At 35.4% G+C, this 14,650-nt stretch overlaps 1 protein-coding gene across 2 annotated transcripts in view; it reads left to right on the top strand.

The window, feature by feature from the left end:
• The window catches only part of SGK3 (serum/glucocorticoid regulated kinase family member 3), a 45,624-nt gene that overhangs the window by 27,946 nt on the left and 3,028 nt on the right, over positions 1 to 14,650 (top strand). For both annotated transcript variants that reach the window (XM_072411094.1, XM_072411095.1), the window contains exons 6-16: positions 4,581 to 4,668; positions 5,129 to 5,178; positions 6,085 to 6,142; positions 6,286 to 6,369; positions 7,282 to 7,413; positions 9,100 to 9,212; positions 9,302 to 9,338; positions 9,731 to 9,817; positions 10,834 to 10,929; positions 11,776 to 11,931; positions 13,007 to 13,096. In XM_072411094.1, the coding sequence (XP_072267195.1) occupies positions 4,581 to 4,668; positions 5,129 to 5,178; positions 6,085 to 6,142; positions 6,286 to 6,369; positions 7,282 to 7,413; positions 9,100 to 9,212; positions 9,302 to 9,338; positions 9,731 to 9,817; positions 10,834 to 10,929; positions 11,776 to 11,931; positions 13,007 to 13,096 (991 nt within the window). The remainder of the gene's footprint in view (positions 1 to 4,580; positions 4,669 to 5,128; positions 5,179 to 6,084; positions 6,143 to 6,285; positions 6,370 to 7,281; positions 7,414 to 9,099; positions 9,213 to 9,301; positions 9,339 to 9,730; positions 9,818 to 10,833; positions 10,930 to 11,775; positions 11,932 to 13,006; positions 13,097 to 14,650) is intronic.

Raw genomic sequence — 14,650 nt, 5'->3', positions numbered from 1 at the left:
CAGTTAAGGCACAATTACTTTTTACGGATGTTCACATGGCATAACAACCCTTCACATTTTTAGTTGAGTTCAATGTAAATAAAAAAAAATATAAACTGCACGGTGATACCTGCAAATAAACATTGTAATACAGTACAAGAATGCTTGGGATATATTGTACAATTTCAGGTGTGTATACAGATGAGACTAGAATTGCAGTCTTCTATGGTTTTTAAGTTACATACACATGGTAAATTATTGTCATCCAAGGTGACGGTTGGAAATTTAGTCAATGAACAACTAATAAAGGATGACCAGTGTATGTTCCTGCACAGTGAAGTTTTTTCACCTATCACTGGAAACCATCACAAAAGTGGGCAGCACGGTGGCTCAGGGGTTAGCACTCCGGCCTTTGCAGCGCTAGGTCCCAGGTTCAATGCCCAGCCAGGACATTATCTGCATGGAGTTTGCAGGTTCTCCCCGTGTCTGCGTGGGTTTCCTCCGGGTACTCTGGTTTCCTCCCACATCCCAAAAACATGCAGTTAGGTTCATTGGCTTCTCCCTAACAATTGACCCTAGACTACATTAATCACATGTGACTATGGTAGGGACATTAGATTGTGAGCTCCTTTGAGGGACAGTTAGTGACACGACTGTGGACTTTGTACAGCGCTGCGTAATGTGATGGCGCTATATAAATACTGTGTAATGATATTAATAATAAAAGATTACTTCTGTACAGGGCTTTAGACTAGTACCAGCTAAATTCTGTCACATATCAATGACAAACTCAGAACAATGTAAAATTTTCACAATGAACCTGGTAAATCCAAGTTTGTTTTTGTTTTTTTCAATTTAACATGAACAAAGGAAGAAAGTGAACCTGTTTAGGGAATCCTTCTGCTTGTGAAAGGTGTGAACATGGTATGTTTTTTTAGAGCTTCCCCCTCCCTTTGACGTATGGGGGATGTGTGACCTGAGACCATAAAACCAGGGTAGTGGGAGCTATTGTCTCATTCAGGACATCTTCAGTTACAGGCATTTTAAAGACACTTACTTTTAGTTGATCTGATAGGGGGACAGGTTTTGCTTTCCTTTCTGTATGCCATGATAACAAATGGATTGGAATTCGTATTTATAGTGAGTATCAATATTTCCTGTTTGGAGATTGTGTTTTAAGGGCAGTGTCTGGGTGGTATATGTCTTGTCCAATGCACAATAGGCTTAATTAGGAAGTCGGTGGAAAAAACATTTATTTTATATGATGTACCACACTCCTGTAACTATTTCAACTTTTCTCTGGTTTTCATAGGTATTTTAGTTTTATCTGGTTTACTGTTATATAAATGTTTCTAGTAATTTTGAGTTTTGTCCCTATATAAATAAGTAGGTATGGAGACATGGAGCCTCATGCATAAAGGGGGGGGTGGTGTTGAGATGGTTGGCATCCAGTTTAATTGTCCTTTGTTTCCATGTTGTTGTGGGAGTATTTAGGTAGATCAGGTACAGTTGTTATAAATAGCAAAGATATGTTTTTTACTTGAAAATTTTTTATAGTATTGCCCTACCAAGTAGTTAGAATAGTTAATGGCAACACACAGAATGAATGGGGCTGAAGAAGGGAGTTTTATTTAAACCCATGAAAATATTTCCTAGTGTAGGTATTAAACTATTTGTGTTAGAAACTTTCCTAAAGTCTTGGGAGTTGCTTTTAGTTGGCCACATACTCCACAATCTAAATGTAAAATCAACCTAAAGAGTGTAAATGATATTTGGTACTCATTGTTATTACTCTGTCAAGTTGTCTCAGCCATAACTGAAATATTCATGTCACCTCAATCTTAATTTTATCCTTTTCTGTGATTTTATGTCCTTGTCCTACTAATTGGTGTTCCTTTTTTATATCTCGGAAAATCAATAAAATGTAAATGAGTACTATGACAGGTAGCAAAGGATTTATAAATTTGTGTATGAAATCATTACATTAAATAAGCTATTTGTGATCAATGTGGTTTAATATTTACATGACTCTTTACTTTGGTTTACTGGAAAAAAGTTTTTGAACTAAAGAGTCATAGATAAAAGTTACTGTCTCATCAACTGCTGATAAATACATACACTTGTAAGCAACCATGAGATTATCAAACACATATCCCTGTTGCTGTATACATTGCTGTTTCCTCAAGGTTCCTTGACGTGATACTGTTTTGCACATTCAGGAAAAAGTATTTATTATCAGTAGGAGGTCAAGCCATTGGCAAAGTAACGAGATTCCCTAAATCTCGTTGAGACTTGATTGAACAATTCAACTGTATTTCCAGGGACCTAGAGTTTGCTGTGCATTAGATGGATGTATTTAAATGATTTAAAAATAACTAAATAGATTTCTACAGAAGTGTATTCTTCCCCCAGGAATGCCAAATTCTTCCTGAAAAATTTCTCTTGCACCAACTCAGCCTGGTAATGATCCTGTGGGGGAGTCGGTATTATTACAAGACTAGTACAGGCAGTTTAGCATTGTGTTTATTGTCACTATGGCAAAAAATCTCCTTTGACCTACAGAGAAGGTCACTTCCTCCAGCTCAAGTCATGTGAGATGCATTATATGGTCCATGCAACAATGCCCTCCCACACTGTTCAATCATGAATGGTTATAGAATCTCCTTCATTCATCCAATTGTTTTACTTTCTTTGATTTATTTTCTTATTAGAATAGATCTATTTTTGTTATTGAGTAGGGAAAGTGAGTTTCTATATTTTTAATTAAAGAATATACATTTATTGTAATGGGAGCATGATTTTGGGGGGTACTAAAACATCAGTAATATACTTTTTACATTGATACTAATAATAGGTTTCTAAACAATGCTCCATTGCTTGGCAGTGCCAAAAGCCTTGCCCTAAATTTATCATATAGCTGTTGTGCTTTTTGGGTGGCAGGAGACCTTTTGGAAGCCTCTTTGTTTTGACTGTGTATGGTCAGCTCAGGGTCCGTTTACACTCCATGGTTTTTCATATACACTAACTACGGGTAAAAAAAAAAATGCAGATCAGTCTGGTTAGGGATCACACCACAGCTTATATGCAATGTATAGTACTTGTATATGCCACAGTTTTACTGCAACAATGCATACTTTAATTCTCAGTACAGGCAGTCCCTGGGTTAAATACGAGATAGGGACTGTAGGTTTGTTCTTAAGTTGAATTTCTATGTAAGTCGGAACCGGCACATTATTTTAATAAATGCAATTAGTTTGTCTCAACATATTATTAGGTAGCGTGGTATCAGTTACTGTAAAAAATCCTTACTGTAAGTGAATCACAAAGAAAGCAAAAAAAAAAAACAACTTTATGGAGCATAGACATTCATTTACTTCTGAAGCAATCTGTCCTTTGATATGCAAAAAGGAAACAACTACAGAGTTTGTCTTCTGCAACATCTTGTAACTCTTTAATGACAAACAGCAAAAGACTTCTTCTGCAAGTCATGCGAACCTCCCCCTCCCCCCCATCAGGCCTCTGTCCTGCACACAAACAAGCAGGGAAGCCTGGTTCGTATCTAGGAGTTGTCCTTATGTGGGATGTCCTTAACTCGGGGACCACTTGTATATAGGAATCACAAAAATATGTATCGTGCATCTAAACCACTAAAGTGGAAAGAAAAAAAGACAAAGGTTATGTAATAATTTGGGCAGTTTGAGGCATACCTGACCTAAAACATTTCTAAGGATCTGTAGTACTGAACTGCATGCACTTTGAAGTGTAAGCAGTGTCTGCAATTAAATTATTTAGGATACATACACGTTAGATATTATTCAAATCTGATATCTACAGCACTCACCAGGTCATTCATAGATCCCTCATGACGAATCTATAGCTGCGTACACACCTGCAATTTTTCTCGTTGGAAAGGATCTTTCACGATCCTTTCCAACGAGAAAAGACTGCACGATGCATGAACGATGCTGTACATACAGCACCGTTCATGCTCTATGGAGAGGGGAGGGGGAGAGCGACGGAGCGGCACCCTGCTGCGCGCTCTCCCCTTCCCTTTCATTAGGATCGGTCGTCGTCCATCGTCCATGGATCCGCCAGGACGGTCGTCGGACGATGATGGACGACGACCGACTGTACACACGGCAGATTTTCGCCCGATAATTGGCCGATACCGATTATCGGGCGAGAAAAATTTGCCGTGTGTACGCAGCTTAAGAATGAGGATCAGGCACGACCACTATGCAAACCAAATCCAAGTTTAGATTAAGCCCTTCCAATGTTGGCACTACACCCTACCCCACTTTTTTGCCAAAGAACATGACAGGGGTGCAGAATAACACTGTAAAGGTTGGATCTTGGTCTGAGGTCTAGGCCCACCTTCATTCTGGACTTGTTATCCAAGGGGGCTTGGGCATTGTTTTAAAGAACAACACACCTAAAAAACAGCATTGTTGTAGTCTTAAATATGTTTTAAACTAGACCTGGTTCCCTTTAACATGATATTCATGGACATCTGATGACTGAACTAAAACAATGTGGAGTTTCAAGCACAGATATTTGAACATGAGATGCTAAAAGCCACAATGTTATATTGTTTATTACAGCCCTGATGTTCAGGCCTTCCTAAAGCTGGACTGCACCAGACACCAGTCTGATCCCTCAGAGGATGAAGATGAAAGGGTAGATCAGAAGGTAAATAAATCTCATTTTTATGACACCCACATGACTAGATATATGTGTATTAATCTGCATGTATTTTTAGGCCTTTTCACACACACTATTTTGTTTTGGGTTTTGCTTGTATGTGAATACTGATTGAGTTCTAAGGAAAACAATTGTTTCCCAAAGATACCCGAATATAGATGTTAGCAAATGAGAATCAAACTGTTAATCCTTTTTTACTTGTATTTTCTATTTGAACTTGCATAACCTTATGCTGATGCTCACATGGAAGATTATTTTTTTATAATTTCTGTTCCTGAGAGATTTTGGGAAGTAAGTTGTAACCACCGACTCTGAGCTTCAGGATATTGTAAGTTTCATTTCTTCATAAGAGCAAATTTGGAAAGTTTGCAATGTCTGTATATAGTAGAGATAGAAACAAAGTAGTTATAAAAAAAACGTATGTTATATTGTTTTTTTTTCCCAACAGAATGGATCACCCTCACAAACGGTCAACCTTGGGCCCTCTGGAAATCCTCAGTAGGTTTCTAAAAATGTATATAGAAAATGTAAATTAAAGTGCGAAATAATAATATTTTTCATGGTGTACACATTGTTTTTAAATAAATATGCCATTGGCATGGCAATATAATAGAAAAATGGTCATCTGTGTAGATGTACATGTTAGCAAGCACCATATTTGCTCTTTACATATACAGGCTTTTCTACACAATGGTTGTATCTGACTGATTCTTCTTCTAATGCAAATCTTTGATTTGGCCAATTCACTGAATATTGTGCACTCCCTAAATGTAGCTTCTATCAAACCTCAAATGTTGTAAGGCACCTAGGCAAACTCGCCGTAGAAACTAATTTACTCTGACTTGTAGTGACTAGTCTACTTATGTATATTGTGAAAAAAATATAGAAGTTGGTTGTAAAAAAATGATAAATAAAATATAGAAGTTGCTTGTAAAAAATTATAAAAGTCTTGAAACTCTTTAGGAACACTCATTAAAACATAAACAAATCCAAAAATAGAAAAATAATATATTGCAATTCAGCGTTCTTGTAATAGCTGTATTAGTTTTCTTATTTTAGACTTCTGGGCTTTGGGTGGCTTCACTCGCTGTACTGTATCTGTGGAGTAGGAATGTAGCCATCTTTGGACCGCGGCACTTGTGGAGAAGAGAGAATTAGATGGACTAATAGCACTTAAATACAAAATTTAATTAAGTAATAACTACAAGATAAAGCCTAGCTCCCACTAACACATTTATGTACTTCAGTAATAACATAATCCATGTGCTTTAAGTGTTCTCTGCTTTGGGTCTGAATAACAAGTGGATGCCTAAACAAAAATATGTTTATTATATAATGAAAATTTATTTCTGAGGGTGCAAAAATGTATAAATGTGTAAATTTGTTTTTTTTTGTCTTTTTCAGTGCAAAGCCCTCAGACTTTGAATACCTCAAACTGATTGGTAAAGGGAGCTTTGGAAAGGTGAGAGCTGCTAATAAATATGTCCACTAAGCTGTTGTTCCTACTATGTCCTGTGTGGTCAAGCTGTGCACATGCTGAAGACAAATTAACTGTTGGTTGTAGAAGAAATGCATTGAGGTTTAAACGTAATCTTTATTTTGTAGGTTGTACTTACAAGAGGAAAGCTTGATGGTCGCTATTATGCAGTGAAGGTTTTACAGAAGAAAATTATTCTTAATAAGAAAGAGGTAAATATATTTGTTTGTAATGTATCTACTAATGTTTCTGTGTGATATTGGACTTCACTATCAAAACTAGTACTGTTGAATGTTCAGGACAAGGGACACATGTAATAACAACCAACTTCATCAGTCCGCTTCACCTATTTGTTCAGTGACCATAATTCACTTTTTTGCAAAATCAGTATTTGCAAAGTCAACCCAGTCACTTGTGAATTTCCCCACAACATATATTTCTTGTCTGTTGTCATAACCACTCATAAGGTAGTAGATGATTCCCTACATCCTTGTAAAGTAGGACATTTAAAAATGTTTAGTCAATGTACATGTAAATGCATGTGAGCTGCCTAAGATCTAAGTAAAATGAGCACCCTCTAATTCTCACAATGTTTGTTAGACCAAGATTTTCAATAATATAAAAAAGTCTGAGAATTGGTGTGTTCCATATATATGGAACTTGGGCACATCAAACATGCCTTCAATGTCTTAGACTAGTTTGCACCGTGTATGTAGCTCTACACATTTTATATAGACAAGTTTAGGATTACAAGCCAGACACATAATAAGAATAAAAAAGTACACAGAACTAAAAAAAAAAAGTACTCTAAATCTACCTTTTAAATCAGACGTGATCTTTTCCCAACAAAGACTATACAGACCAACAATTTGATTACAAATGCAATGGCAGTAGCAGTAAAACTTTATAATAATCCTCAAGGCCCAGGAATTGGTGAGCGTTGCCAGGCTTTGCTTTTACAAAAGGTCAGGATTTAGGTAGCTGCTTTTATTTTTGGAACCTTTAATTAAAATCCATACGTAAATATATAACCTATGATCAATTTGAAAAGCCCGGACTTGTGAAAGGTTTATTTGTAAATTGGTCACTACAGAAACAATAATTATTTTTTCATGTTCTTTCAGCAAAAACACATCATGGCAGAGAGAAATGTCCTTCTGAAAAATGTAAAGCATCCGTTCTTGGTTCATCTTCATTACTCGTTCCAGACGTCAGACAAGCTATTCTTTGTCTTGGATTTTATCAATGGAGGAGAGGTAGGACAATAGTATTTAATTAATTATCAGTAGGCTTACACTGCATATAAAACATCTATGCTGTATAGGGAATTCAGAAGGCTGTAACCAGGTCCAATTCAAGAACGTTCTCTGCTTGCATTGAAGAAATAAGTAAAGTATTATTCTATTTAACATTTGATTTATTTCTTTCTGCATTTGGCACCTTTAGTCATCCTCTAACTAGCCTGAAGTGGCTCATATTGTACTAATCTTCAGGCTTTATGAAATTTTTTATGTGTGGCTAAAATTGATATATTTTATAATCAAGAAGACTAACCATCTAAACTTGTTCTCAGCCTTTAGATTTAGATCATGGACATGCAGAAAAAATTGTGTTTTCACTAAAAAGTTCCAGTTTAGCATATACCAAAGCTCTCCAACTTTAGCCATCTTGAGATCTAAATTAATAAAAGGTTAAAATGATCCACATATGATATAAAGTAATTATCAGAAAATGTTTATAGATAGTAAGGTGCTTGCTGCAAGGCTACCTGGATCTGTATCAAAGATACACCCTTGATAAAAGAACCCCTGAAGGTTGGGACCTCTGACATAAACTGTAAATTAGTAATATAAAGCCTGGAAACCTTTTATCATGGATTTACATGTATGACTGATGTTGTTAGATGTACTACACATGTACAGGGTTATTTTTTAAGAAAGTGATAAAAGAGATGTGATGACACTCATAGCAGTATCACATAGAAACCAATAAAAAAACCTCTAGCCAATCTTGCCTGAGAGTTTTTATTGTCCTGCTCTGTCTGTAGGGCTACATTATTATTCAGTGTGAACTCTATACATTGGGAAGAGGAAGACAATGACACAATTATTTTCACTTCCTTATTTATTTCTAATGTGGTAAAACCATGTTGCAAAACAAGGAAATACCTGAGCACATTGTCTGCATGAAATGCATGTTTGTATTTATATTTTCAGTTATTACAAAAGATGGACTTTTTTAATTCTCAAGTTTGCCAAGAATGTCTTTGCGCTGAATTTTTTAAACCAGACAGACTGCAGATAGATAAAAAAAAAACAAATCAAAAGGTTTTTGTTTAAATAAAGTGTACCTGATTTTTTATTTTATTTTATATAAAACACTGCCCACAAGTGAACAATGTATGAAATGAAAAATCAGTAACTTTTGGCTGTAACTGTCTGCTAATATTCTCATTGAAACCAAATTTTTTATACGATCAAAAAACCATTTGAAAGTGAAATTCGGGCCATGTGTCCTTGGCCTAAATTTGCAGGTTTATTTTTGCATAGTTTACATGACAGTTAGAACTTCATTGATATTTTTATTGTTGTCTCTATCTGTTTTGGGGGAAAGGTAAATTAATTCCCGTGCTGGTAACGCAACAGTGAAAGGCAATCTACAAATTGATTATTAATTACAATATTAATAATACTATAATAGTAATATTATTTAATAATTACTAATAAAATTTCAGTCAGACAAATACGTTCACCCTTCCACTTTCTACTGACAACTTGACAAAAGAAAGGCTTTGTTTTACAGTAAAATTACAAGTGAAACACAATTACAATATTCAGAAATCAGAACCATATGGGTAACTCCAATTTATTACAACTACTTTTGTAAACCCTACTGCTGTGTGGATTTATATTCAGGCTAACCATTGTATACTTTGATTACAGCTTTTCTTTCACCTACAAAGAGAGCGATATTTTGCTGAAAATAGAGCCCGTTTTTATACTGCTGAGATTGCCTGTGCATTGGGTTATCTACACTCCATTCAGATCATATACAGGTATAAACAAGTCACTTACAGTATGGTTTCTTAGCTGCAAAGTGTATCAAACGCTGGATTTGTAGTCATATTTTACATTTACTTTACAGAGACCTTAAGCCAGAAAATATTCTTCTAGACTCTGAGGTAAGAGTGTTTTTCTGTTGTTGTTTGTACTAAGTAATTCACGGGCTTAAAGTACTGGATAGGCTAAATATTTAGGAACTGCAAAATATTGGCATTACCTTTTTTTAAAATGAATGTATGGTGCTTCATCTCCAAGTTAAACATTTCATTCACATCATAGCTCTATGTTGTAATATTTAGGTAATATAAATATATGAATATTTTGCCCATTTCATGTTTTCAAAATTGACCATAGGGGTTTTTTTTTGTGTATGTATGTGTGTGTGTGTATATATATATATATATATGTATACATTTTAATGCATAATGAAAGGAAGATAATAAGAATAACATTGGTGAACAAAATTTTTATATGTTCTATGTCCTTACTAAATGTCAAACTTTCCACCTAGGGCCATATTGTTTTAACCGATTTTGGACTTTGCAAAGAAGGAATTTCAAATTCTGACAAAACTCTCACCTTCTGTGGTACTCCAGAGGTAAGTTAATGTTTCTTTCAAATGTAATAAAATTAGCTGGATATTTACTTCTGATGGAAATTCTCTTGAATGATTCCATTTGTTACAGTTTGAATAATGATTTTACATTTTAACTAAACTATGTACAAAAACATATCTTGTTGTAAAGACCAGATCTTAAAATTTTAGGTTCCACCAACATGCCAATAGTGGCATGTTAAAAATATTAATTTATACACACCACAATAAGCAAGAAAGGCATACAGTCCAGATCCACCACATCAAATCATTGCCTTGAATTACTGAGGGGTTTTACAAGATCACATAATGCCATGGACACAACCTTCCATATTTCACAATAAAAGGAACTTGTTGCAAAATTTGAGGACAGCTATTGCTAGATTTTGGTAATGTACAGCGCTGTGTAATATGTTGGCACTATATAAATCCTGTTTAATTATAAGTATAAAAACTATTTTGGTTTCGTATTGAGCCTCTGAACTAAAGTTCCACAGTCCAGAAGACCTGGCTTCACTGTATATGTGTTTGGGAATATTGACTGGCTAATTCATGAAGCAACATGGGAGTGAGCATGGCAGTCTAAAGCTTCCTTTCCTGGTTGTAATATTATTCCCTTGGGCTCAATACTTGGAGTCATTGGGATACACAAGCACTCCTGAGCTGCCTAATTATTCTGGGTCGGAGACTCTGAAACGACTGATCCTTGCACCAAAATATTTTAAGAACGAACACTTAGTTGTATATGTGCAACTCGGTATATATTCTAAAGACTGTTAACAAAAAGGCACAATTGTTTGCTTTAGAAATGTAGAGATGGCCTGGTTCTGCTTTTTTATTATCTTAGTTTAGTTCTAAGCAGAAGGGCAGCAGGAAATAAAATTGTAAGCTATGGCATGTTAGATTACAGTTATGGAATTTGCTTTTAATTTGTGTATCTACTATTATCAAATGTTATGTTTTAGGATGGAAAATTGATCATGTTTCCCTTTGTTTTGTTTTGGGGTTTTTTCCACTAGTATTTAGCGCCAGAGGTGATAGGGAAGCAGCCATATGACGGCACTGTGGATTGGTGGTGTCTTGGTTCTGTCCTTTATGAAATGCTACATGGCTTGGTAAGATGGATCTTTGTTATATTTGTTTTATAACTTTAGTCAGATCTAACAAAACTTTCTTTTCTGCTCTCTAAGTGCCTGGTGAATGCCCATGGTGACCATATAAATGGAATTACAGTATAAATGTTTTTTTTAATAAGAGTTTAAAAAAAAAAAAAAAAAAACCAACCAGCCATTTGAGACCCTTACAGAAACCAGAAAGATGGTTTATTCATATACTAACCCATCATTAGACAATTGTTCAGTCAAAAACTGGACAACAATGTGAAAAGATGCCAATTCGCAAAGATTCCCATGTGCCACCAGTAGACCACTGTCAGATTTGTCTAGGAGATTATGATTTGTCTTCAAGCAAGTTTATAGCTGTCCATGGACAGTGATCAGTTGTGCACAGAAGCAATGCCTACAAGCAATTCACAATAGTGCCCCTCTCATGTTCTAGTGTTGATTGTTGTTATGAAGAATAGTGTATACATAAAATCCTGTGTCTGTGCATCCATTGAATAGACAACTGTGCAGCCATGTTTACAGTTCCTCAGTGGCAATGAGCAATGGAAGATCTATTTGCCCAAATCAATTTCCATTGAGAGTGCCACTTCCATGTCAGAGGAAGGCAAATCCAAAGATAACTAGCACTTGGCATTAACTCCAATTTGTTCACTCCATGAAGTCCTAACCCTTTTTTTTTAATATTATTATTGATTACATTGATCTGGCTTTTGCTTTTTTGGTGATATATTTAAAGTGCTTTATAAATAAAGTAATTCCTAATTCATTATTATTCATTTTTTGTTCTGTTTCCTAATTTGCACATGCTAGTAACTTTATTATTTTCCTTTGTTTCAGCCCCCCTTTTACAACCGTGACATAGCAACCATGTATGAAAATATTCTCCACAAAGCCCTGGTTACAAGACCAGACATAAGTTTGACAGCTACATCCATTTTAGAAGAGCTGCTTGAAAAAGATCCAAAACAAAGGCTTGGATCCAATAATGACTTTGTATGTGGCTATTTCTATCTTGTCTACTTAATGCAACTTTAAACTGAAGCATTAATAACTATTTACTTACTACAGGATTAAGATTCTACAGACCTCAAATAATTGTGATTCAAGTCTAGTCCCTTATCCTTTGCTGTAAATATGCAGTCTGCAAAGACTCTTGTCTCCATAACTTAATAGACTGCCCTTGGTAAAAGAATCGATTGACTGGCTTGTGGTTTTCTTCCTAGTACAAAGGTCAGCCCCTTGGGTAGGGGGATGTTCTTTACAGTGAATAATCATGCATGCTGGATTTATGCATGAATCATTTAAAGAACACTCATTGTGTAGTGATCTCTGTTCATTGTTCATTTAGTATGCTTATCTTCAGCCACCATCCCATGTCAGTGAGTTCCTGTGTTCCAGCTATGATGAAATTACAAATGCCAGCATGCTGTGTTTTTCATTTTCCAGGAAAACCCATTTTGCCTCCTTGATTAAACTATTCTATGTTACACTTTCCAATGTAAATTTGAAATTAGAAAGTAAATGAATCACATTTTGCAGAATTCCATTCTTTGTTTAAAGAAAAAAAGAATCAAATACCCCCCAAAGGATAAAACTTTTCAGCAGCAAATGGTTTTCTTTAAACTTTCAATTCCCATTTTATTAGTTTATTAGTTAAATATTTAACTTCTTTAATTTAATATGAGGTGTTGGTAACTGGGATTACATACACATAGGTTACATACAATAAATCGCTGTTTATACAAGTAGATACAATATGTCCTATCACATGCATTTAGCTGCAAAGTTGTGTACAGACACACACCAAATTCATGTATCCCTGTTGTCAGTTCATTTCCATTGAACTAAATAGTTCTTTATGCTGATTCCTGCTTTCCTATGTCCTCAAAACCAGTAGCACATCAGAATCCTCCAATATATGTTCTAAAACATAGTCATTAAAATATCATATTCTGCAACTGTTGTTACATGAGTACTGGTTGATCATCTACATGTATCTTGTATTATTCTTATCACTGCTGTGTAAATGCAATACATTGCTAAATACTTTCTTTTATTTGCTTTTCAGGAAGATATTAAAAATCATCCATTCTTCACATCTATAAACTGGACCGATCTTGTAGAAAAGAAGATCCCTCCACCATATGACCCTCAAGTGGTAAGCGGATGTTTTATGTCTGTGGTTATTAATATTGGACAGAGACAAAATCAAATGGTTCGGTAAACTATATGAATGCTTTTGAATGGAATACACATCAGGGCCATTATAAAGACCTACAATAACACATACAGGTTTTGTGTGTATGGCAATACAAACAGAAATCCTAATGGGAAATTACACGCTTGTAGGAATGAATGCATTCACAACATTGTACACTGATCTATGCGTGCACAGCTTGGTGTAGATTTTTAGAAAAGATTAGGAATAGGTAGGTAAATATATATATATATATATTTTTTATTTTTACGGAAGTGACATTGGCTATCCCTGATGTAATAAACAACCTGTCTGTTCACAATTTTTAAATATAGTTCCACCTAAAGATCGCCTATCTGGCCACCTAAAATGCAAGAGACCATTTCTCTGGAATAAAATAAGTAAATTGTAATTCGTACTTCAGTAGTAACTACCAAGGTGCTATAATATTTTCTAGTGTTGCGTAGTAGCTGCCTCAGGTTGAAATTTTGAAATTTAGGCCCTTTACTTAATGTAGTAAGGCATAGGTCTTTTGCATATCAATACTTTCCCCATGGAGCTTATAGAGAGAGGAAGAGTCTTAAAAAGGGAGTTGCAGTCTGCTAGAATACGGCATGTAGGTGACCATGCCGGCAGAATATTTGGCAGCCATGTTTCAGCATTGTCATCCATCCAGAGGAAGTGCAGCCTAGCAGTTAATTGGGCTCCGAGTGCAGAAATGGTACTTTTGTGTTAAAATACATAAATGTGACAGGTTTACCTGAGTCAGGTAAAATCTAAGCAATGCTTTAGATAAAGGAAAGGTATATGCAAGTTTTGTACTACTGATATTATGTTCTGATGAAACTGTACTCTTTATTGGATGAAAGATTTATAAAGAAAAGGCAACAGAAATCCTATATATTCTTAAATATATTTATTTGCTTTTCAGTTAATAACAATAGACAATAAATCATCTATGCATTGCATTGTTGCAGTGTGCTTTCATCGTGTTTAAAACGAATGGACTACTTTAACACAATGCACTTTAACATGTAAAAAAAATAATTTTTCCCATTTAGAGAAAGTGACCATAGCTGAAAGCATCCTGTATGACTGACTCATTGATATCTGTCCAGCAATAATATTTCCTCTATAAGAGTTTCCAACATAATGCCTGGTGTTGATTATTGTTGGAGCCTAGAGGAGGTGGTAAAATTACGCCAACATAATGTGCTTAGGCCCAGTGATTAGCTGCCTAACCCAGGCACTTTTAAAATGCTATTGCACCAGTTTAGGTTGAACTAAAGTTCCGCTTGTTGTTCAATCATGCAGGTCATTATTGCAGAAAAGACAGGCGATGTCTCATTTGCAATAATTCTTCATACCTGCCTGATTACTCCATGGAACTGTCAAAAAAGCTGAATTGCGCATGCACAGCTCAGCTTTGTTTGCCTGGATACTCTGCAATCCTTGCTACCTCCGTGCTTGCCAGGACTGGATGAATTATTGTGTGTGCGACGGAATGGGGACAGA

This window comes from Pyxicephalus adspersus, chromosome 5 (assembly GCF_032062135.1).
Source record: "Pyxicephalus adspersus chromosome 5, UCB_Pads_2.0, whole genome shotgun sequence".
Classification (NCBI taxonomy): domain Eukaryota; kingdom Metazoa; phylum Chordata; class Amphibia; order Anura; family Pyxicephalidae; genus Pyxicephalus; species Pyxicephalus adspersus.
This window is presented reverse-complemented; position numbering and strand designations above follow the sequence as displayed.